Here is a 26,416-nt window from a genome sequence, read left to right as displayed (position 1 = left end):
AGACGCAAACTCCAGTATTTGGTTAAGTGGAAGGGTTATGGTCAGGAGGACAATTCCTGGGTGGTCGCCTCCGATGTTCATGCGACTGATTTGGTCCGCGCCTTCCATAGAGCTCACCCTGATCGCCCTGGGGGTTCTCGTGAGGGTTCGGTGACCCCTCCTCAAGGGGAGGGTACTGTTGTGGATTCTGTTTGCGGGCTCCCTCTGGTGGTTACTGCTGGTACTGGGTGACTTTGGTGGGTTGCGGCCTTTGGTTTCCATCTGTCCATCAGAGGCTGGGTGTTTCCTATTTTACCTGGCCTTTCTGTCATTTCTCTTGCCGGCTATCAATGTGTTCAGATGTGCTCTGTTTGGTTCCTGCCTACCTGCTCCCAGATCTTTCAGGATAAGCTAAGTGATGATTTTCAGTTGTTTGTTTTTTTTTGTCCAGCTTGCTTAGAATGTCTCTTTGTTAGCTGGTTGCTCTAGTGGACTGAGGTTCTCCCCATGTGCCATGAGTTGGCACATGGGTTCTTGTAATCTCAGGATGTTTTTTTTTATTAGGGTTTTTTGCTGACCGCTCAGTCCCCTTTTCTGTCATTCTGCTTTCTAGTTTTCAGCGGGCCTCTATTTGCTAAAGCTATATACATCATCTCTATGTGTGTGCCTTCCTCTCATTTCACCGTCATTACATGTGGGGGGCAACTATATCTTTGGGGTTAATTCCTCTGGAGGCAAGTGAGGTCTTTGTTTTCTCTGCAGTACTAGTTAGCTCTTAGGCTGGTGTGTGGCGTCTAGAACCAACGTAGGCACGCTCCCTGGCTATCTCTAGTTGCGTTTGTCAGGCGTAGGGCAGCGGTCAGCCCAGGTTCCATCACCCTAGAGCTCGTCCGATATTTTTATTAGCTTTGCTTATCCTGTGCTATCCCTAGCCATTGGGGATTCATGACAGATATTATACAGTCACCATGTGACAAGTGGGCCAGTGTAACTTCAAATGCCAGAGCTGAATTTTAGTCCCAGTCCGGCTCTGTTGGGAGCTCTGTTGGGAGCTCTGGGAGTCGGAGCTCTCAGCTGAGCTCAGTTAGCAACTCCTATCCCCTATATAATCTGGGTCCTGACTGACACACATTGTCAGAGGTAGCTTTTGCTGCATGGCTGGGGGGATAGTAGTTTGGTAGTTATATGAAAAGGCGTTTGGTGGATTTATCAGTGACTGTTGCTTGGTTCAGTAAGTGTGATAATTTCCTTTTCTTCTCCTATTTTGGTTTTACCCTATCCTCCACTCCCGATGCATTTCTTTGTTACATCTGTTAATTTCATATGTGAATGAATATTTGTATTCCTGGTATTTTCCATTTCCCCTATTCATATTACCTTGTTCATCTGGTTGGTGCACTGCGGTGCACAACTACTCCCCTCTTCCGTGGGAGGGGGGAGTGTACAGACAGAGGGCAGATTCAGGAGATAAGGCAAGGTAGGTGGCCCTGCCATCTTCAACTTCAGAAGTAACCCAGGGAGCAGGGCGAGCTAGTGTTAGGGACAGGGAAGGAGCCCCTGGGTCAGGGTCACCCGACAACAGAGTTATATCACTATCACTAAAGCTGTGTGTATACATTACATTAACCCCTTAACGACCGCCAATACACCTTTTAACGGTGGCAGTTAAGGGCACTTATTCCTCAGCGCCGCTTTTTAGCGGTGATGAGAAATAAGGTTATAGCGCCCCCCAGCGTCAGAAAATCTCCGGGTCTTGGAGAACATGATTTGGGTCAGTTTTTACCATCCCCAGTCTTGTGATCAATGTTATTCACCGAACAATGGTGATCGCAATAAAAAAAATCAGATTTCCCATTCATTTCTCTCTCCTCTCATATGATCTAGCATAACAGGAGAGAGAGAAATGAGGTCCCCCAAGCCACCCCCAGTACGTTTGGTAGCTTTGGACCTGGACCCTCCGGCTATGTCCCCCGGCCCTTGGCATCTTATTCCTGGAAGAAAATGGTGGGCGCATGCGCAGTGCACCCACAGAGATCTGCCAGCCTGCACCCGGCAACAATAGGAGATATTTCCTATTGGTTCATTTTGATCACTGTGATAGAGCTAGGGTTAGTAATGGGGCTAGAGTTAGGATTGGTGCTAGGGTTAGAGCTAGGGTTAGGGTTGGGGCTAGGGTTAGGGTTGGGGTTATGGTTAGGGTTGTGTTGGGGTTAGGGTGGTGCTGGGGTTACGGTTGGGGTTTCGGTTGTGTTGGGGTTTCAGATATGTTGGGGTTATGGTTAGGGTGTTGGGGTTAGGGTGTTGCTTAAAGTTAGAGTTGGGATTAGGGTTATGGTTGGGATTAAGGCCAAGGGTAGGGCTATGTTCGGGTTGGAGTTAGGATTTGGAGTTTCCACTGTTTAGGTACATCAGGGGGTCTCCAAACGTGACATGGCACCTGCCATTGATTCCAGCCAATTTTGCGTTCAAAAAGTCAAACGGTGCTTCCTCCCTTCTGAGCCCTGCCATGCACCCAAACAGTGGCTATCCCCCACATATGGGGTATCCCTTGTGAAAATAAAAAAGTTTGGGTCTAAAGTAAATTTTTTATGAAAAAAGTAAAATGTTAATTTTTTCCTTCCACATTGCTTTAGTTCTCGTGAAGCACCTGAAGGGTTAATAAACTACTTGAATGTGATTTTGAGCACCTTGAGGGGTGCAGTTTTTAGAATGGTGTCACTTTGGGGTATTTTCTGTCATATTGACCCCCCAAACTCACTTCAAATGTGAGGTGGTCCCTAAAAAAATGGTTTTGTAAATTTTGTTTGAAAAATGAGAAATTGCTGGTCAACTTTTAACCCTTATAACTTCCTAACAAAAAATATTATGTTTCCAAAATTGTGCTGATGTAAAGTAGACATGTGGGAAATGTTATTTATTAACTATTTTGTGTGATATGACTGACTTAAGGGCACAAAAATGTAAAGTTTGCAAATTGCTAAACTTTCTAAATTTTTGCCAAATGTACTTTTTTTTCATAAATGAAAGCAAGTCATATCGAAGAAATTTACCACTACCGTGAAGTACAATATGTCACGAAAAAACAGTCTCAGAATCAGTGGGATCCGTTGAAGCGTTCCAGAGCTATAACCTCATAAACTGACAGTGGTCAGAATTGTAAAGATTAGCTTGGTCATTAAGGACAAAATTGGCTCTGTCACTAAGGGGTTAATATTAATGGATGTCACCAAAATCAAAAGGATCTAAAAATAAGGGATTATTTATAGGGGCTTCCAAATATCTTTTGAAGAATGGGACATGGTGGATTTTTTCCCAAACATGTATGGTTATCAGGATGAACCTTCAGCTAATGATACTTTTGCATTCTCATGCTATGTGGGTTAACCTCGATTAGTAGATTGAAGATGGCAGATAATCATTCAGACTGGAGACTGCTAAATGTGCTTCGTACCACTTTAGGCAATGCATACACAGTGGGTATCACTAGGGTAGCCTTTTTCTTTAAAACAGGATCAGAGTGATGTATCATTGAGTAAACAAGTGTGTGAAGCTCTTCCTTCCCTATTTTTTGGTGGCAAGAAGAAAGTATAGCTTGCTCAATATTTGCCTTTTACTTGATGTACTTCTAATGTGAACGAACATTTTCAATTAGTGCCGCAAATTTTTCTACAGGGTTCAGGTCTTTATTGTTTCAGGTTTCGATTGCATACACCTCTTCTTGAATCTGGAGTGTCTGACTCCAGTGCACCCCCTTATGATGAAATGGGTCCAATATCTTCACATGACCATATTTTTTAGAATAAATCGCAGCATGCACTAGTTTCTTCTGAAAATCGATTAAGACTCACCCATTCAAGTCTACGGGTGCGTGAAAAAAATCAGATGCTATATAGAGCCATTGTACAGAATCCGATTTTTAAGGATACATTCCTGTAACATAGGAAACTGTAAATGGCCTTTAAATGATACATTTCTGCTGCTGTAAAAAAATGGACAGGACACAGATGACAAATGAGAAAAAAAATAATCACACTTTTTCTGGATGAAACTCTAGCTTTTTCACTAAAGGTTCTAAAAATAAGAGGAATAGTACTAAAACTATTAAACCCTATTTTGTGACACTGCCTGACAGGGAAGATTTGCACCCAGATAATGCAATATGGCGCCACTGCTCAACATGGTCTATCTCTAATTGTCCCTAGCGACAAAAATCTTAAATATGATTATCCTGGAAGACTATATAGCACAATAAATCTCCTATTACTAATACAATGTCCCACAGTCAATGGTACATAGAGTATTCAATGTGACACAGTGCGTCAGGGCTTTGTGTGAGTATTCTAAATATTTCTATAGGACATGGTTTATTAGGATTATGTGATGATTATTTTAATTTATTTATCAGGATTACTAGATGGTGGCCCGATTCTAATGCATCGGGTATTCAAGAATATGTATGTAGTTTATTTATGAAGATTTTAGAATAATGCAATGAATACACAGGATTTGGCCAGTCGGGCGCGACTAATCAGCGAAGCGTGGTTCAAATCCCGCGCCAATTCGCGGCTGGACTGCGCCTGTCGCTGATAGTTTGCGGCCGGCCGGGCACAACCAACACGTAGTATGTAGCACAGCCTATGTAGTATATAGCACAGCCCACGCAGTATATAACACAGCCCACATAGTATATTAAAAAGCCACGTAGTATATAGCACAGCCACGTAGTATATAGCACAGCCCATGTAGTATATAGCACAGCCCACGCAGTATATAACACAGGCCACGTCGTATATTGCACAGCCATGTAGTATATAACACAGCCTATGTAGTATATAGCACAGCGATGCAGTATATAACACAGTCCATGCAGTATATAACACAGCCCATGCAGTATATAACACAGCCCACACAGCATATAACACAGCCCACGCAGTATATAACACAGCCCACGCAGTATATAACACAGCCCACATAGTATACAGCACAGCCCACGTAGTATAACACAGCCATGTAGTATATTGCACAGCCCACGTAGTATATAGCACAGCCCATGTAGTATATAGCACAGCAAGGTAGTATATAACACATCCCACATAGTATATAACACAGCCATGTAGTATATTGCACAGCCACATAGTATATAGCACAGGCCACATAGTAGATAGCACAGCAAGGTAGTATATAACACAGCCCATGCAGTATATTGCACAGCCCACATAGTATATAGCACAGTGAGGTAGTATATAACACAGGCCACGTAGTATATAACACAGCCACGTAGTATATTGCACAGCCACATAGTATATAGCACAGCCAACATGGTATATAGCACAGCGACATAGTATATAACCTAGCCCACGCAGTATATAACACAGCCCACGCAGTATATAACACAGCCCATGCAGTATATAACACAGCCACGTAGTATATAGCAATGTGGGCACCATATCCCTGTTAAAAAAACAATGAAAATAAAAAATAGTTATATACTCACATTCCGTCGGCCCCCGGATCTAGCCGAGGTCTTTAGCGATGCTCGTTGCGATGCTCCGTTCCCAGTAATGCCTTGTGGCAATAACACATGATCATGTAGCGGTCTCGCGAGACTGCCATGTGATCTCGGGTCATTGCCGCAATGCATTCTTGGGACTGAAGCATTGTGAGGAGCGGCAAAGGCTGGCACGGACGGCGGCGGATGGCAGAAGGTAAGAATATAATGTTTGTTTTTTTATTATTTTTAACATGATATGTTTTTACTATTAATGCTGCATAGGCAGCATCAATAGTAAAAAGTGAAGCGGTAAATCCCACCCCAATATCGCTGATTGGTCGCAACCGGCCGGGCGCGACCAATCAGCGACCCGGGATTTCCGTTACGGAAGTTACAGACAAACAGTCGGAAGTACCCCTTAGACAATTATATATATAGATGAGATTTAATGTCTGTGTTAAGGACCTCACAAGAGTGATTTAGGGATAGATCATATTGAGGTAGGCGCCATATCATATCACTTAGAGTACCCAACTCCACGGTCAAGTAGGTCACTCAATAGAGTTTAAGAGGAATAGTTTTTACTACTACTCTTTTTATTTTTTTGGAACTTAAAGTGAGTAATATTTAATATATTTGGATCCCTTTCTTTAATGAACCCCTGTACTTGGTCACATCTGTCTGGGTATACGTATACATGCCACTAATTAGATTTAATTACCGTAATATGCTCATATTGTTTAATTGTCACTGGTGCTATTGATTATACCATTTCCTTGCCAAGTTTTATTGTGTCTTTTATACAATAAAAATAGTTTTAATAGTGATGAATTACAGGTATTGTTTTTAGTGGGGTTTTGTTTTTTTGAGTTTTTTAAATAATTTCTCCCCTAAGGTTATTTGTTGTTTGGCTAGTGGATCTCTTATATATTCATCCATAGCTACAAAATCAAACTTTCATCACATATTTTCTTTTAAGTAATTTATGGCACTGATGTACAGTGGCCTGCGAAAGTATTCACCCACCGTGGCATTTTTAGTGTTTAGCTACTTCACAACCTGGAATCTCACTGTTTTTTTAGGGTTTGCATCAGCTTATGTAAAGAACATTTGTTTTTCTTTTTACTGTGAAACAAACAGCAAATAGGACAAAATAACTGAAAACTTCAGTGTGCATAATTATTCACCCCCTAAAGTCAGTACTTTGTAGAGCCTCCTTTTTCAGCAATTACAGTTGCAAGTCGCTTTGGATAAGTCTCTATGAGCTTTGCACATCACTGGGATTGTTCTCCACTCCTTAAGGCAAAACTGCTCCAGCTTCTTCAAGGTAGATGCTTTCCTCTGGTGAACAGCAATCTTTAAGTTTGAACACATATTCTCAATTGGAGTAAGGTCTGTGATTTGACTAGGCCACTCCAAAACATTTTCTCCTTAAACCTCTTGAGTGTTGCTTTAGCAGTATGCTTTGGGTCATTGTCTTGTTGGAAGGTGAACCTTCATCCCAGTCTCAAATCACTTACAGACTGAAGCAGGTTTTGCTCAAGAATAGCCATGTATTTCGCACCATCAATCTTTCCATTGACTATGACCATTTTCCCTGTCCCTGCTGCTGAAAAACATCCTCACAGCATGATGCTGCCACCACCATGTTTCACTGTATGGATGGTGTCCCTGGGGTGATGAGCTGTGTTATGGACCATGTTCTTTCCATTTTGATGATAATGGATTTGATGGTGCTCCTGGGGAATCATCAGAGATTGGGATTTTTTTTTATAACCCAACCTGAATTGTACTTCTCAACAACTTTGTCCCTGACTTGTTTGGAAATCTCCTTGGTCTAAATAATGTTGTTTTGTTAGTGATGCTTCTTGCTTTAATTGTGCTGCAGCCTCTGTGGCCTTTCAGAAAGGTGTGTATATACTGACAGACCATGTGACACTAACATTGCACACAGGTGGACTTCCTTTCACCAAGTATGTGGCTTATGAAGGTAATTGCTTGCACCAGAAATTTTTAAGGGTTTCAGAGCAAAAGGGGTCAATACATATGCACATGCCAATTTTTAGTTAGTTGATCCTATAAATTTAATTTATGCCTATATTTTTCTCACTTCAGCGACTTGGACGATTTACTGCTGATGCATCACACACAATTCAGATTATAAAAATATTTAAACACAAGTTGTAATGTAACAAAATAGTTAAAAAGCCAAGGGCCAAGGGGGTGAATATGTTCATATGCCAATGTAGGTTAACAAACAATCATGTCTATGATCGATATAGTGGACTATTCATTAATGTTCCTTAATTGACATGAACACCTCTGATGACCAAAGATGACATTTTTCTGTCTTCTAGTCGCATTCTTTTTATTCTTCAGTCATCAATACATTTTGCAATTTTTTTCACCATTTTCCTGCGTTGTCATTAGTGACTTTGTTTTCTGATAACATAAACAGCACTTTTCATGATTCAGATTTAGTTTTTGTTCTGCTAACTTGTTTTGCAGTTTTAGCATTGGAAGAACCAAATTCACATAATACAGCATTCTTGCTTTTTCGTAAGTATAACTTTTCTTTTCTTGTATTGCAGATAGTTGAATTGTGTTTTTGCTTTGAAATCTGCATTAAATTCTTTCATTCGATATATAAACACTTATGCTTAGCCACAAATGACATCTAATATATAAAGCTGAATGTGTGTATGTGTGTATGTGTGTATGTCCGGGATTGGCATCTGAACCGTCGCAGCTACAGCCACAAAAATTTGCACAGTCACACGTCTGGACCCCGAGAGCGTCATAGGCTATGTTGTGAGGTTAAATTTTAACCCCGCGCTTTCCAATTCACCAAACAATTTTGCCCCTATCTACATAATGGGGAAAAAGTGAAAGGAAAAGTGTTGGAGGCGTCGCAGCTACAGGCACAAAATTTTGCACAGTCACACGTCTGGACCCCGAGAGCGTCAAAGCTATGTTGTGAGGTGAAATTTTAACCCCGCGCTTTCCAATTCACCAAACAATTTTGCCCCTATCTACATAATGGGGAAAAAATGAAAGGAAAAGTGTTGGAGGCAAATTAACAGCTGCCAGATGTGAACAAGGGGGACTTAAAGAATGAGAGCGATGACGCCAAAGAGTAGATACTGTACAGTTGCTAAGGTGGGGCCCCGACATGGCATAATCACCACACCACCACGGGGATATGAACACACACACAAAATGCGCCACACACTACCACGTGCTCAAACACATATACCACCCTCAGCGCACATTTCACCACACATACACCAACCTCGCCACATAAAAGTCGAAACACAAAAGTTGCCACTCAAAACTTGCCACGCGCAAAACTCTCCACATGCAAAACTCGCCACATGTGCAAAACTCACCTCATGGAAAACTCGCCACACGCAAAACTTGCACACGCGGAAAAATTGCCACATGCACAAAAGTTGCAACACATGCAAAAGTTGCCTCACACAAAACATGCACATACTCAAAAGGAACCACACATAAAACTCGCCACACGCAAAACTCGCCATGCGCAAAACTTGCTGCACACAACTTGCTACACTAACCTGTCACATGCAACTCGACACACAAAAAGTTGCTACACGCATGTCGCCACACAAAAGTCATCTCACAAAAGTCGCTACATGCATGTCGCCACACGCAACTCAACACACACAACTTGACACACGAAACTCGCCCTAAAACACACACAAGTCTGGTATTATCCTTCAAAAATAAAAATCTGATTAATAAGCAGACAAACTACAAGAGCAACAAATGTACCATATAGGAATCTGGCAGCTGTCAGTCACATGACCAGTCTATTATGTGTATGTGTGAGCTAATATATACTGCCAGGGGGTGGGCTTACTGTTGGCTGGGGATTTATCAGGCTGCCAATTTAGCTTACAAATACTGAGGTAAAAATACTGACCAAATAACGTGTGAACGAGGTCTAATACAGGAGGAGATGACATACAGATATATACTATATACAGGAGGAGATGACACACAGGTATATACTATTTACAGGGGAGATGACACACAGGCATATACTATATACAGGAGGAGATGACACACAGATATATACTATATACAGGAGAGATGACATACAGGTATATACTATATAGAGGAGGAGATGACATACAGGTACATACTACATACAGGAGGAGATGACATACAGGTATATACTATATACAGGAGGAGATGACACACAGGTATATACTATATACAGGAGCAGATTACCTACAGGTATATAGTATATACAGGAGGAGATGACATACAGGTATATGCTATGTATAGGAGGAGATGACATACAGGTATATACTATATACAGGAGGAGATGACACACAGATATATACTATATATAGGTGAGATGACACACAGGTATATACTATATACAGGAGGAGATTACATACAGGTATATACTATATATAGGAGATGACATACAGGTATATACTATATACAGGGGAGATGACACACAGCAGGTATATACTATATACAGGGGAGATGACATACAGGTGTATACTATATATAAGGGAGATGACAAACATGTATATACTGAGGTGAAAATGAGAGGTGTGAGGTGAAAATGAAAAGGTGTGAGTGCAAAATGAGAGGAGTGAGGGAAAATAGTGGAGTGATCGGAAAATGACAGATGTAAGGTCGAAATGACAAGTGTTAGGGGGGAATGAGAGGAGTGAGGGGGAAAATAAGAGGAGTGAGGGGGAAAATGAGAGGTGTGAGGGAGAAAATGAGAGATGTGAGGGGGAAAATGAAAGATGTGATGGGGAAAATGAGAGGCGTGATGGGAAAATAAGAGAAGTGAGGTGCTATAACTAACCACAGATATTTACTATGCCCAGGCAACGCCGGGCTCTTCAGCTAGTTATCTATAAACATGAAAAGTTTAAAACAGGACATTTTCAAAAGATATCTACAATTTTTTTTTTCTCCTCCTGAATGTGGATGCAAAAAAACAAGTTTGCCAAAGATAGCACAGCCTTCATTTTAGGCAGGAGTTGAAAGCTTGTCTTGCTAAGGTTAATTAAATGTAAACATTTTTCTTTGTATCCTAAGATCAGTGGCTTATATTAATATACTCTGTTCATGTGGTGCGCTTTTACCAAAAGGGAGAAATGTGGATGTGCTGTCCTGCTGGTGAAGAATTCACAGGATTCAGATGAATTGAAATTGATTGTAGTTTATTCCCAACGTGTTTCAAACAGACCTCTTCCTCTGGGGAACCACAATCATATCTGCATTTTTCCCTTTTCTTAAATAAGGAGAAACAACCGAACGACAAGGTCAAAAGAGATGAAAAGACTGTAATTATGATGGGTAAAACATTATGTTTATTGAGACAAAAAAGAAGGGATAAAAGGAAGGCACTAACAACATACAGTAAATGCCTGTACGCCCAAAGTGACCAGGTATTACTAAAGGTACCTTCACACGAAGCGACGCTGCAGCGATAGCGACAACGATGCTGATCGCTGCAGCGTCGCTGTTTGATCGCTGGAGAGCTGTCACACAGACCGCTCTCCAGCGACCAACGATGCCGAGGTCCCCGGGTAACCAGGGTAAACATCGGGTTGCTAAGCGCAGGGCCGCGCTTAGTAACCCGATGTTTACCCGGGTTACCAGCGTAAAAGTAAAAAAAACAAACAGTACATGCTCACCTGCGCGTCCCCCAGCGTCTGCTTCCTGACACTGACTGAGCTCCGGCCCTAACAGCACAGCGGTGACGTCACCGCTGTGCTTTCACTTTCACTTTAGGGCCGGCGCTCAGTAAGTGTCAGGAAGCAGACGCTGGGGGACGCGCAGGTGAGCATGTACTGTTTGTTTTTTTTACTTTTACGCTGGTAACCAGGGTAAACATCGGGTTACTAAGCGCGGCCCTGCGCTTGGTAACCCGATGTTTACCCTGGTTACCAGTGTAAAACATCGCTGGTATCGTTGCTTTTGCTTTCAAACATCTAGTACTATCTAGCAGGTCCACATAATGGCACTGTGTAAATAAACATTTTACTCCTTCTCTGTGGACAATTATATACAGCTCTTCCCCGATTCTCTGTATATATATATATATATATATATATATATATATATATATATATATATATATATATATATACGATATATATATATATACGATATATATATATATATATATATATATATATATATATATATATATATATGTATTCTCATGTGATTACCCATTGTGGCCCTATAACTGTATATACTCATTCTCCCTGTTCCTGACAACTATTTTCCCAAGTGCTATTTACACACAAACCATACAACACTTTGATTTCCTATGTAGCCTATTGGTTAACCTTTTATTTCCTTACCATTGTCTGTATACAGGCACAGAATATACAGTTACCATTCATGGACTGTCTACACTCCACTTTTAAAGTGACATGTTGGAGACAATATCACTTATATATGTTTGACTAATATACATATATATATATATATATATATATATATATATATATATATATATATATATACATATACACTCTCTACAATTGTTGATACATCACTTACAGTTTTTTTACCTTTTATATGCACAACTTACACTTTGTAATTATACTATATTACTACCATTTTGTACTATATTGTCACCCTGTATATTTGATCCATTATCCTTGATTCTTGTTAGTAATACCTGGTCACTTTTGGTGTGCAGGCACTCACTGTATGTTGTCAGTGCCACCCTTTTACCACTTCTTTTTTGTCTCAATAAACATAATGTTTTACCCTTCATAATTACAGTCTTTTCATCTCTATTGACCTTGTTGTTCCTCTTTACTTAATGATCTTGTTTCCGAATGGTCTGCCATTTATTTCCATAAACAAGTACCGTATATAAATGTACCGTATTTTCCGGCGTATAAGACGACTTTTTAACCCCTGAAAATCTTCTTAAAAGTCGGGGGTCGTCTTATACGCCGGGTATCGTCTTGTACGCTGGGTGTATATGGTGGGTGGGGGGGGGAGTGGTCCTGATGACGACGAGGGGGCGTCTCACAGGAAAGTGTGTGGAGTATCCCCCATTACCTCATCGTAGCGCTGCAGCGTGGGGTCTCTGTGCTGGGAGCGGCGGCTGCTGCTCCTCCTCTTTGTGCCGCGTGGGTGCTGTGCTGTGGGGCGGCGGCTCCTCTTCTGCAGTGTGGGGCCTCTGTGCTGTGGGGTGGCGGCGGCGTATTTTCATGCAGTCAGTCGGGGCTCCTCCGGCATCTCCTTAAAGCCCGGAGACCCCGCTGGCAGCTCCATTGCTATGATGCGGTGGCCTCTGGGAAAATGGCCGCTGCTCAGATTCAGATCTCGTCTCCCGAGATCTCGGGACGAGATCTGAATCTGAGCATGCGCCGCCCCCAGCGGCCATTTTCCCGGAGGCCACCGCATTGCAGCAATGGAGCTGCCTCCGGGAAAATGGCCGCTGCTCAGATTCAGATCTCGTCTCCCGAGATCTCGGGACGAGATCTGAATCTGAGCATGCGCCGCCCCTAGCGGCCATTTTCCCGGAGGCCACCGCATTGTAGCAATGGAGCTGCCGGCAGGGCCTCCGGGCTTTAAGATGCCGGAGGAGCCCCGACTGACTGCATGAAAATACGCCGCCGCCGCCCCACAGCACAGAGGCCCCACACTGCAGAAGAGGAGCCGCCGCCCCACAGCACCCACGCGGCACAAAGAGGAGCCGCCGCTCCCAGCAGAGACCCCACGCTTCAGCGCTACGATGAGGTAATGGGGGATAGTCCACTCACACTTTCCTGTGAGACGCCCCCTCGTCGTCATCGGGACCACTCCCACCCAAAAGGCACATTAGTCACCGGCCCTATAAGACGACATACGGCATATAAGAAGACCCCCGACTTTTAAGAAGATTTTATATTTTAACTGGAAAAGTTGGGGGGTCGTCTTATACGCCCAGTCGTCTTATACGCCGGAAAATACGGTACCTATTGCTAACCCTATTCCTTGGTACTCTCTATACAGTACTTTTTCAGCATATGCTATTGCTTCACTCAGTGTGTAATTTTTCTTAATTTCTCCATTTTGGCACATATTGACATTGATTTTATCCAACTCAACTATCCAAGTGCTGAGGTTTCACAGGATCACAATGTGATCAAAAATGTAATAAAACCACATGCTATTTGCTGAATGCCCTATGTGCGCTTTTTGTCAATCCCAAGTGATGTGCTTTTGATGTTGGTCCTGCTGAAACCAGGGAAAGGCCCCGATTCATCATGTTTTTGCCAATTTCCTGGTGTCAAATTTTGTGACTTTTGGCATTTTCACGTAAGTTCAGGCAAGCTGGGCAAAGTTTTCAAAAAGTGGATGGAGCTCAGTTGGGACAGTGTTCAAGCGGAGCAGGCACTTTCATCATAATTAATGTCACAAAAGTGATGTAAAGTATTATAGAAATTGAACTGTCATGCTATTCCATCCCTGGTGCATGGCAGCTGAAAGATTCACAAAGTCATTAACAGGCACACGTCTCTTATTGTTATCTTACTCCACCGCACTGTTCATCAAGACTGGTATAAAACTAGACCTCATTAGCCAACCTTATACCAGACTAGTGACCCTTTTCCTCTTTATATGACTTTTGGCATGCATTCTTATTGTTTTTATAAAGCCTTTATCTTTATTTGATACTACACTTTTAAATATGAGACTTATTTTTCATTTATAACGGTAGCTCACGACAGACATGCAAGTCTATAGAAATAGGGCAAATGTAAGGGACACACTTCAAATGCACATGCCATGCCTCTACCCTAGGTGTAACATCAATGTGCTCCGTTAGCTTATTGCATTATGAACCTTCTCTCCTGTTACATTTTGATCAGCTGCAACACTATAACATATAATAATTTGTTTATAAAGTTCATAGAAATACATTTCTATTTATACAGGACTATTTCTGGACAATAGGGTTTCTCTTTTGCTTTCAGTTTTCATTTATGACAGAGTCCGACAGCATAAATCTACTTCTGATATCCATGTATTAAAAAAAAATAAAAATAAATTTTTGGCTTTGAAAGGGGAACTTTAATGCAGCATACGGGGTTATCTTGATCTGAAAGATTCCTGTTGCAACTAGCAAGGACTATCATATCATTAAAATGTGTAGAGCTGTGAACCCGGCTGACTTCTACATTGCTAAGAGCACAGAGATCAAACAAAATCATTTATATCCAGAACATAAAAGAAAACCTCTACTATGTTGGGGATCTCAATCTGTTTCTAAAGAAACATTTGACCTAGATATGGTTAGTAATGTGCTGTACAGAGGAAAAACTTCATTACAAACAATTATGAAAAATCACGTGATTGTCTTCAGAAAACCAACAAGACGTATTGAAGAAAGTGAATTCAAGACCATTTCAGAAGCAAGAGAGGCCTGCAAATGAAGAGGTTAGGATTGCTGTGCCTGAAATTGCCCCATAATGCACACAGTGAAGTAATGTTACAGGGATAGAGTGCACAGTGTCATTGTAGTATGAGTGATAGTAGAGTGCAAGAACAATGCTCTTAGCAAAGGTACAGACAAGCAGTGAGGTCATAGCACTGAAATTATGCAGTCATGTCATGGCACACAAGCCCTGAAAATAATCTCACCCTTCTACCAAAATTGCAGATGTGTAATAATAACATCTTGAATATGATGTTTATCTATATGAGCCCATATTGTCTTTTGTAGTGCCTCCATCTACAAACTGTATTTTGAAGTGCCTCCAGGCTTTGTAGGTATCTGTGAGGGAAAAATATGGCCTGCTGCAATGTATACCTTATTACATATCAATTTTTCCCTGGACGCAAAGCTTCTGGAAGAGAATTTGGTGCCCTGTAAAGACCCACATGATGACACCCGGTGTGAGACAGTGCAGACAGACTAGCCAAACCCATGGACCCTTAGGCTAGACAGAAGTCTCCATAATGTCTTCCCACCAGAGGTATACAATTAACAAACACTCAAGATAGTGAAAGAGTTGAAACATCCTCAACGGACAGTGTTGAATTTAATTTATATGTAGTAATTAGAAAACCAAGAAATCTACTAATATGGAATCTTGGAAGGGCGCACAACCTGCTATGCTACTCTTTATGTTTAGCATGAGAGGTGAATTTATCAGATCAGGTCTGCGAGAGTCTGGAGCGTGGCCAATTTTCCTGAAGGCTGATTTTGTGGTTATGGCAGCCTTCCACATCATGGCAAGCCTGGGCCTTTCATTATCACTCATTTGAAGCCAAAGTGAAGCCACAAGCAAGTGGAGAATTAGACACCGCTGATCATTCCCCAGCCCAGCAATCTAAATATTTAGTCTCTATGAGTGCTTGTTGTTTTAATTCCTTCCAATGATTATTTTTGCCTGAACTATATGAATATAATTATTTTAGCAAACTTAATGAAATGATAACAGCACAAAGGCAAACAGTGCACCTCACTTCACGCTATGTCTTATCATGTTCACAATACCGGAGGGGGAAGTTAAAAGCTTAAGGAAGCATGTATGTGTCTGAATATTCTCACTAAGATTAGTGTCCAGTTACTAAGTGTTGTCCCTGGGGAGCAGCAATTAGACTCAGTAAATGGAGACTAGTGGTAGTAAAGGCTACTTTGTAACTGTCTGCTGATGATGTCTTAAAGGGAATCTGTCACCAGGTTTTTGCTACCCCATCTGAGAGCAGCATGATGTAGGGGCAGAAAACCTGATTTCAATGACATATCACTTATTGGGCTCTCTGCAGTTTTGATAACATCACTGTTTTATCTGCTGCAGATTTACCAGTTCTCATTACCATGCTTTGCTTATATAGCAAGATCTTATTCTGCTGCACTTTACAGACATTATCATCACTGTCCCCGTTGGGGCTCACAATCTAAATTCCCTATCAGTATGTTTTTGGATTGTGAGAAGAGACCGAAGGAAACACATGCAAACTCGGGGAGAGCATACAAACTCCTTGCAGATGTTGGATGTTGTCCTTGGCGGGATTTGAACCCAGGACCCTAGCGCTGCAAGGCTGCAGTGCTAGCCACCACTTACTCCAACTTTCTGGGTACCCTGTGCATAGGCACAAAGCTGCCAGAATCAGTGGTGGGGACAGAGCTCATAAATATGGAACAAGTTTACTAGTCCTCAATGCGTAGCAGGGTCTCTGTGTTTACAGTAAGCTGCTCTGAGATTAGGAGACAAAATGTAATGTGGCTTGTCAAACCCTCTCTATATGAACTATTATGAAATATGGCTGCCCTGAAGGGTAGATCATTTATTCAGAAGTTCTCTTCTATAAGCATCACTCACTGTGGTGGACCTGGGCCTTTCAGTTGTTGTGGGTTTAAGATGTCAGACCTCAAGATTTAGCTGATTGCAAGACATAAAACTAATTTTCTGTATGTGAATCTTAATGCAAAATTAGTAACAAGGCACACCAACCTACCATGTGGACTGCCAAACATTGGAGCCTAGGTGCAGCTGTTATCTCGGCACCCTCTTGTCTACATCTATAGTCAGACTGGCTTCTTTTGATTAAGGTGTCCATGTCTGTACTCATTAAACAGCATGGCGTTTTTTGTGCGGATTTCATCTGCGTTTTAACACCTGCGGATTCCTATTGAGAAGCAGGTGTAAAACGATTCCGCACAAAGAATTGACATGCTGCGGAAAATACAACTCAGCGTTTCCATGCGGTATTTTCCGCAGCATGTGCACTGCGGATTTTGTTTTCCATAGGTTTACATGGTACTGTAAACCGGATGGAAAATTGCTGCGAATCCGCAGAGTCCAATCTGCTGCGGATCCGCAGGCAAATCCGCAACCTGTGCACATACCCTAAGACTACCAATGATCTCAACAAGAAGCTACTGGAACCCAGAAAACGGGCCTCTACATGGGCTTGTCTTGAATGGATCAGAGGTGCACATGCTCAACCTCATCTCTATTCATTGTCACTGGGTCTGCTGGAGAATGACAGGTTCAAAACTTTCTTTCAAGCAGTCCCATACACAGCAGTCGGACGCCCTGGTAATTGCAAGTTATTGCCAATCATATTGATAAAAGATAACTTGATATTTTGGGAATAAGCCTTTAACAGCATGTTTCTTTTGGGTAATTATCTAGGGAGCATCCCTGACTACTTAATGGCTCTTTTTCAATTAGTCAGCTGGGGAAAACATGGTCAACTCTATGGCATCCAAATTGGGGGTTTAGTGGGCACTACTACTCTGAAACGTTGGCCAAGGCACCTGACACTTTGTATTTTACCTTTTATTTTAATTATGTCTGTCTTCATCACAAAGTCTCCTAAAAACACAGAATGATCTGATCTTGAATGATCAAAAAAATGTTTGCTGTATCTATACATGGAACTTTTGCTGCTTTAGGTTAGTCAAGAAAATGAGTACAAGTGTTACATTTACAATAGTCTAGTATTAGTATTTGAAATAAGGAGACATGAGATCTACCTTGGCATTCTGCATAGCTGGTTGATAGCTGGATGGTCTATAATACATTCTGTGAGTGATGTCCGTGTGAATATCTCCAAGGAACAGTTCCTCCACCAGATGGTCCAGGTTATGATGTAGGTACTGCTTTTCCACACGGATAAGCTGAAGTTCATGCATTGCAAAATTGAGAGCCTCCAAACATTTAATACTGTTGTCTTCTCTCCACAAGTCATAGCTGACATCAGTTTTCCACGGCTTATCTGCAAGTATGATCCCAGGACATGTCTGATTCACCAACCATGTGAGGTTCTCAGCTACAGTTTCACTGTGAGGTACTAGCTGCACATGATGAAGTTGGTAATCAGCCTCAGTCCCACCACGAACAATCCATGATGCTTGGCGAAGACGTATCTTTCCCCGAATAACAAGAGTGTAGGTGGGATTCGTACAGTGGTTTCCTCCATAGTAGAACTGATATGCTTTGAAGGTATTATTGGTATAAAAATTGTAGGATCTTGTGACAAATTCAGGTCCCGACCGAACTTCACATCTGAATTGTTAAAATAGTTTAGAATTAATATATATTAAATAACAAAAACTTGCTGTAAGGTTGCTAATGCAAATTCCCCCAAATTAATTTAGTTTAAATTTAATTTAAAACAAAAAAAAGCCATTGCATAGCCAGCTTTGTAGGCTATATCAAAGAAACTTGTGCTAGCTACAGAAAAGCAGAGACAGCTAAAAAAAAGGGTCAATTTTCAGCATTTAATACTCCAAAGGCATTAATTAGCATAAATATTTGCATGGCTGCTCATACTACATGTTTCTATGAAAGAGGGGCAAACAGCACAACATCTTCAGATCTCTACATCAACAGGATGGGAAACAATAGATTGGTGACTGGCTTCCAACATGGCTGATCGTCCCCCCGATTACAAATGGCCTTACAGTATTCTGCTGAATAACACTTTGTGGCAGTTATGTGGATTAGTGAGAAGTGTGAATTAACTACATCACCACATATAATACCCCAAAATTATTACATAAGTAGAGATAATAACCCATGACCCCAATGTAATGTTACTCCTTTATAAATCCCTCGTAAGACTAAAATTTGAATATGAGACCAGTTTTGGGCTCCACATACTAAAAATGATACTGGAAAGCTATAGTCGGTGCAAAGGTGGGCAACTAGGCTATTATATAGAATGGAAGGTCTATCTTATAGGTAGAGGATGGGAAAGTTGGGCATGAACAGCATAGGAAAAAGATGCCTCAGAGGTGATCACATTTATCATTTATATGTATGGTGGTGAATACAAAGGACTGGCACATGATTTATTCCTTCTACTGACTTTACAAAGAATTAGGGAAAATTCATTATGTGAGGAGGAAAGGCGATTCTGGCAGCTAAATAGAAATAGGGTTCTTTACAATAAAGTCTGCTGTACACATTTGTTAGAATAATGCCTATTATTGTATATATTGCATCACCTACTATTTACTTCTGTTTAATAGTGGATGAGTTTCTGTCTTCAGCATTAGCATTCTTGTCACTAAAGAAATGTTAAAAAACAGGGGGTTTCTGTTCACTGTGTGTGTAGCTGGAGAACAGTTTTACTTTCACGTTGCAAGGTGGCAGAAAAGATGCTAGGATCCTAAGCTATAATGAATACCAGTTGTAAGCTTTGTTATCTTTGTTCCTGAATAAATATATATATTCACTGTTGAACGGCAGGACAGTACAGAGATTAAGCTGCTGCCAACTGGTTATGGGCCCAGAAACCCAAAGACCCAGAGAACAGCAGTGTACTAAGAATAACATGCAAAGATGGCCACCAGCAGCAACTCTGTGAAGTTCACAGTGCCAAATCTGACTAACCAGAACTACCAATCCTGAAAATTCAAGGTAAAAATGCTGCTAATAAAATAAGGCACGTGGAAATGCACCCAGAAGTCTAGACGTGACCCTCTACCAGAAGACTGGGAAGAGTATGATCCAAAACCACAAAACACCATCTCACTCAGTATGGATGATGATCAGATTGAGCATGTGTGTAAATGTGAAACTGCAAAAGAAATGTGGGAACAGCTGCAGAAAGTGCATGAAAGTATACATCTCAGAAATAAGCTCTATTTAATGAGAAAGCTGTATCAGTTTAAGATAAATAAGGGCCAAGATATGCAATAAGTGTCAAGATTACATAAGATGCAAACAACGAAACTGGGAAGGAAAGAAAGCGCAATAGGGTCTTAACTGGTAGCAAAAATGTGGCAGGAAAGGGATACACTCACCTTATAACAGTTGCTACAAAGCAGCATGTAACTGGCAAGACATAGATATCAGCTGCTGCAAGGACATCAGTCACTAGAAGGACCAAACAATACGAAACGATCGAGAGGGAGATGTCACTCCTGCACTGCCGCTGATGATTCCACAATGGTTTCCAACGGATAAAATGTATTCATGAAAACAAGTTTACAGGGTCAATGTGTTTTGAGGCCGCACAGGACCTCTTCATCAGGACACAAACCTGGTGTCAGTCCTGATGAAGGGGTCCTGAGCGGTCTCGAAACGTGTTGACCCTGAAAACCTATTTTTATGAATACATTTTATCTGTTGGAAATCATTGTGGATTCATCTGCAGCAGCACAAGAGAGACATCTTCCTCTCGTTCGTTTCGTAAGATTACATAGTAAACACTCTAGAAATTGTGGAGTGTCTGCTGGGCATTGATGAAGAGCTCAAGGATTTCCATGTTGCTGCACTACTAAGTAGTCTTCCAGAAAGCTATGACACACTTGTAACTACACTAGATTCACAATCAGATTATGAGCTTACATTGGAGTATATCAGAGGAAAGCTTGTAGATGAGTATAAGCGAAAGGCAGAAAGTGTAAGTAGCAGTGGGGTGTCCAAAGCAGAATCCGCTTTAAAAACCCAATATATATACAAAAATAAAAGTAATTGGAAGGAAACACGTGAGTGTTTTGTCTGCAAGAAATAAGGGCACCTAAAGGCTGACTGTAAAGTCTGGAAAGCTAGAATGAAAAAGCAAAAAAAAATCAAAGGGTAAAAAGTGCCTTTACTGAAGAATACGACACTTCAAGTACTGAAGCTGTATTTACTGTTAATGCAAGTACATCAAAGCATGCATGGTGTACAGACTCTGAGACAACTAGTCATATGATTAATGACAGAAGCTTCTCTAACCTTGACCAAAGTAAGTTAGAGCAATTGATCTACGCTAATGGTCAGTATATGAATTCAGTGGCATATGAGATGGTTACATTAATTGTCAAGTCTCCCCAACACAAAGCAAAAAAATCCCAGTAAAGGACGTGGTCTATGTCCCTAGTCTTCAAAGCAATCTATTATCTGTGAAGAAACTCACAAGTCAAGGAAATTAAGTTACATTTAAAGATGACAGCTGTATCATCTCGAAAGAAGGTCATGCATTAGCAGAAGGAAAAATACAAACATGAGTTGTACCATCAAAAATACAAGGAAAGTGTTTACACTGCTAAACATAAACAGCACAAGAAAGGTATCTATGTATGGCACAGACATCTTGCACATAGAGGCCCAAAAGCAATAAGAAAGTTAGTTAAAAAAACAACTTGCTGATGGTGTTAAGGCCCCGTCTCACATAGCGATATCGCTAGCGATATCGCTGCTGAGTCACAAGTTTTGTGACGCAACAGCGACCTCAGTAGCGATCTCGCTATGTGTGACACGTACCAGCGATCAGGCCCCTGCTGTGAGATCGCTGGTCGTGTCGGAATGGCCTGGACCTTTTTTTGGTCGTTGAGGCCCCGCTGACATCGCTGAATCGGTGTGTGTGACACCGATCCAGCGATGTCTTCACTGGTAACCAGGGTAAACATCGGGTTACTAAGCGCAGGGTCGCGCTTAGTAACCCGATGTTTACCCTGGTTACCAGCGTAAATGTAAAAAAAAAAAAACAGTACATACTCGCCTTTCGGTGTCCGTCAGGTCCCTTGCCGTCTGCTTCCTGCTCTCACTGACTGCCGGCCGTACAGTGAGAAGTGAGAGCACAGCAGTGACGTCACCGCTGCGCTCTGCTCTCACTGTACGGCCGGATCTCAGTCAGAGCAGGAAGCAGACGCCAAGGGACCTGGACACCGAAAGGCGAGTATGTACTGTTTGTTTTTTTGGGTAACCAGGGTAAACATCGGGTTTCTAAGCGCGGCCCTGCGCTTAGTAACCCGATGTTTACCCTGGTTACCCGGGTGCTGCAGGGGGACTTCGGCATCGTTGAAGACAGTTTCAACGATGCCGAAGTCGTTCCCCTGATCGTTGATCGCTGGAGAGAGCGGTCTGTGTGACAGCTCCCCAGCGACCACACAGCGACTTACCAACGATCACGGCCAGGTCGTATCGCTGGTCGTGATCGTTGGTAAATCGCTTAGTGAGACGGGGCCTTTACAGTCAATCTGTGTAATCAGACAATGAAATGTACTAGCTGTTTTAAAGGGAAATGTCAAGAAAATCCTGTCCTAAGAATAGTACTACAAAATCCAAATAACTTCTGGACTTAGCACACACATGAGTCCAACAAGGACTCAAACTCCTGGAAAGAATAAATATTTTCTCATATCTATGATTATTCAAGTTATACAGTTGTCTATCTGCTTCACACCAAAGATGAAGTTCCAGAGAAACTTGAAATATATCTCACTGAAGTATATAGCAAATTTGGGAGAATGCCAACAATTTTGCCTGGAGATAATGGAACTTAAAAGGAACCTGTCACCCCCCTGTGCGTTTTTAAGTAAAAGAGCCACCTTCAGCAGCACTAAGGCTGCATTCTGTGAAGGTGGCTCTTATGTTTAGCATCCCTGGAATGCTGAAATAATCACTTTTATAAATTTGGCGCCATACATCTATTGATTCAGGGAGGTATGATTTCTCCCTGACTCAAGCGCCTCGCAGCCGTCCATCATCCCACCGGGCGCCACCTCCTCTCTGTCTTGTGTGGTCATCGGCGCCTGCACTCTGCAATTATTTCTCGGGCCTGTGCCGTGCGCGCTGCCCTGGAACTTACATCAAGTGATGTAAGTAGATCACGCCTGCGCACAGCAGAGGCCCCAGATCCCGCCCCGCAGTGTGTTATGATGTATTCACACTGCGAGGCTGGGTATCTGGCACCTGCACAGTGGAGCGGGTCACTGTCCTCCATTGAAGATAGTGCCAAACACTCGCGAGATTTGTGAAGTCTCGTGAGACTTCGGCACTATCTTCAATGGAGCACGCTGACCGGCTCCTGTGTGCAGGCACCAGATTCCCAACCCCGCAATGTGAATACATCATAACACACTGCGGGGTGGGATCTGGGGCCTTGGCTACACGAAGGCGCCAGTGAAGTCACGACAGAGAGGAGACCGCTCGGTGGGATGATGGACGGCTGTGAGGCGCTTAAGTCAGGGAGAAATCATACCTCCCTGACTCAAGAGAGGTATGGTGCCAAATTTATAAAAGTGATTATTTCAGCATTCCTAGGGATGCTAAACATGAGAGCCACCTTCACAGAATGAAGCTTTAGTGCTGTTGAAGATGGCTGTTTTACTTAAAAACGCCTTGGGAGGGTGACAGGTTCCCTTTAATATACAGGGTGGGCCATTTATATGGATACACATAAATAAAATGGGAAAGGTTGGTGATATCAACTTCCTGTTTGTGGCACATTAGTATATGGGAGGGAGAAAACTTTTCAAGATGGGTGGTGTCCATGGCAGCCATTTTGAAGTCGGCAATTTTGGATCCAACTTTATTTTTTTCAATGGGAAGAGGGTCATGTGACACATCAAACTTATTGAGAATTTCACAAGAAAAACAATGGTGTGCTTGGTTTTAACGTAACTTTATTCTTTCTGAGTTATTTACAAGTTTATGACCACTTATAAAATCTGTTCAATGTACTGCCCATTGTGTTGGATTGTCAATGCAACCCTCTTCTCCCACTCTTGACACACTGATAGCAACACTGCAGAAGAAATGCTAGCACAGGCTTCCAGTGTCCGTTGTTTCAGATGTTGCACATCTCGTATCTTCACAGCATAGACAATTGCCCTCAGTTGACCCCAAAGATAAAAGTCTAAGTGGGTCAGATTGGGAGACCTTGGTGGCCATTCAACTGGCCAACGATGACCAATCAACTTTACAGGAAACTGATGATGTAGGAATACTCAGACCTGACACCTAAGATGGTGCACCAACACATTATGGGTGGTCCATCTTACCTCTTGAGCTTCCAATGCAGCTGCATAGGTTGCACCAATGGTATGTCCGCCCGCCTCTGATTATCATTCTTTTAGTGCTGTTTGGTTTGCATAGGCAATGTCAGGAAAGTCTGTCTGGTTTACAAAACAGATTTCCAAAAACCTTTTTAGGAAATTGGAAATCAATGGAGGGTAATCCCTCTCTCAGACCCTTTATCAAATAGTTGGCTACAAATAGTGGCTACAAAAAGAATCTCCTTCTCTGGAAGACACAGTAGGTTTGCTATTTACTTATTTATGCAAATGGCTAAATTGTAGTGCTTCATTTCTTCTGTGGTGACGCTGTAAAGAATTAAATTCTTGCTGTCTGGTTCACCCGGAAATTACAGCTGATTGCCGCAATTTTGGCAACAAGATAAACCATGGGATCAGCTATTTTTTTAATGGATTTTTCCAACAAATGGAACTAATTAACTGAGTGTAAACTATGCAAGTAAACACCAGATGTGACATTAACAATGTATCAATGTATACATTGTTCACCCATAACAAATAATTAAGAATTTGTAATTAAGTAATAAAATAATAACAGTAGAGAGGAATTCCTTGGTAGGTAGGATGGGTGGCTATATATAAGAAATTAAATATAAAATAATGAAAATTAAAAAAATAAAATAAATCCGTGTAATAACAGGTAAACTTTGTAAATCATTACTGATCATGACAACCATTGCTGATAGCCTTTGTCTGGGCTTTGAAGTTTTATCATTATTGTTTTGTCTTGTTTCACTGAACCCATAGATTATTTTTTCTCTGAAACATGAACACAATCTCATATTCTTCTATGGAACCACAACATCGAAGTGTTTATATAATCCAATCTGAGTGGTATGTCAATTGTGGGGAATGCAGTTTTTAATGAAAGCGCAGATACATTAATAGCCACAAAGCATAATAGGACGGGTTGTACATTCCACAAAGAGCCCCCTCTCCAACAACAAAATTAAAACATGTGAGTTACAGCCTCATAAGGAATGAATGTACTTGATTCTAAATATAAATATAAAAGAAACAGAAATGGTTTGCCAAGTTCTTTTAGGACCAGACAGCAAGGAAACTCTCTATAGACAGGTTTCCCCTAGTGTGCCCAATGCCAGACCACAAGGAAACTGGAGACAGCTTGTTGTGGCTGAAGCCTCCACCACTTCACAAGTTGACTAAGGAATCTTCAAACCAGCACAAGTGCTAAGACAGTGTCATGGGGTTATTTTGGTGGTCGAACTGCAGATGACGCAGGTAAACATTCTGACAGTGACGGGCAGCAGGGATCACTATTTTTGGCTAGTGATGTCATATGTCTGAACAGACATGTTAAAAGCTGTAGAGAAATTATTGGAACATTTTTAGTAGAGAAAAAATACGTGAGCAGACATGTAGCGTATTGCAAAAATTTGATCATGAAACTTTATTCTGTCATCACACAAAAGTCCTGGTTGATGTATTTAAGTTCATGTCATTTTGGGGGTGAAATAGTAGAACTGTGAAGGGAGATCCTTGACCGTTAGCTGTTGGTAAGCAATGTATGACATGCCAGTCAGGTATCAGCAGAAATTGCAGACTTGTGAATTTTTAGAGGTCAGGGGTAAAGTTCCTAATAGTCATCAGCACTCCCACCTAAATTTTTTTCTAATAAATGTGCGTATATATGCATGTAATATAGTCTGAGTGTATTAACCCCTTTCCGACATCGGGCGTAATAGTACGCCGATGTCAGACTCTCCCTGTTTGGTGCGGGCTCCAGTGCTGAGCCTGAACCTTTCTGGGTACATGTCAGCTGATATATAAACATCTGAAATGTGCCCGCAACAGGCTTGGGTGGAATCACGATCCACCTGTGGCTGTTAACTAGTTAAGTGCCGCTGTCAATATTTGACAGCAGCATTTAACTCGCGCTTCCGACCATCGAGCTGGAAATCCTGCCCATTGGTGACCCCATCACGTGATCGCGGGTCACCGATGGGTTGGCATGACAACCAGAGGTCTCCAGCAGACATCTATGGTTGTCACTGCCAGACTGCCATGAGCGCCGCCTGGTGCAAAAAACAAGCCCTCACATGGCCATTTTGACCAAAAAATGAAAAAGGTATGGCTCTGGGAAGAAGAGGAGCAAAAAAATGAAAATGCAAAACCAAAAATACCTCTGGTCGTTAAGGTTTTAA

At 41.7% G+C, this 26,416-nt stretch overlaps 1 protein-coding gene across 1 annotated transcript in view; it reads right to left on the bottom strand.

Moving 5' to 3' along the window:
* Positions 1 to 26,416, bottom strand: part of APCDD1 (APC down-regulated 1) — a 150,856-nt gene that overhangs the window by 31,745 nt on the left and 92,695 nt on the right. The window contains exon 3 of the mRNA XM_077270191.1: positions 17,973 to 18,504. Coding sequence (XP_077126306.1) covers positions 17,973 to 18,504 — 532 coding nt within the window. The remainder of the gene's footprint in view (positions 1 to 17,972; positions 18,505 to 26,416) is intronic.

The sequence above is a fragment of the Ranitomeya variabilis genome, chromosome 6 (assembly GCF_051348905.1).
Source record: "Ranitomeya variabilis isolate aRanVar5 chromosome 6, aRanVar5.hap1, whole genome shotgun sequence".
NCBI classification, from domain to species: domain Eukaryota; kingdom Metazoa; phylum Chordata; class Amphibia; order Anura; family Dendrobatidae; genus Ranitomeya; species Ranitomeya variabilis.
This window is presented reverse-complemented; position numbering and strand designations above follow the sequence as displayed.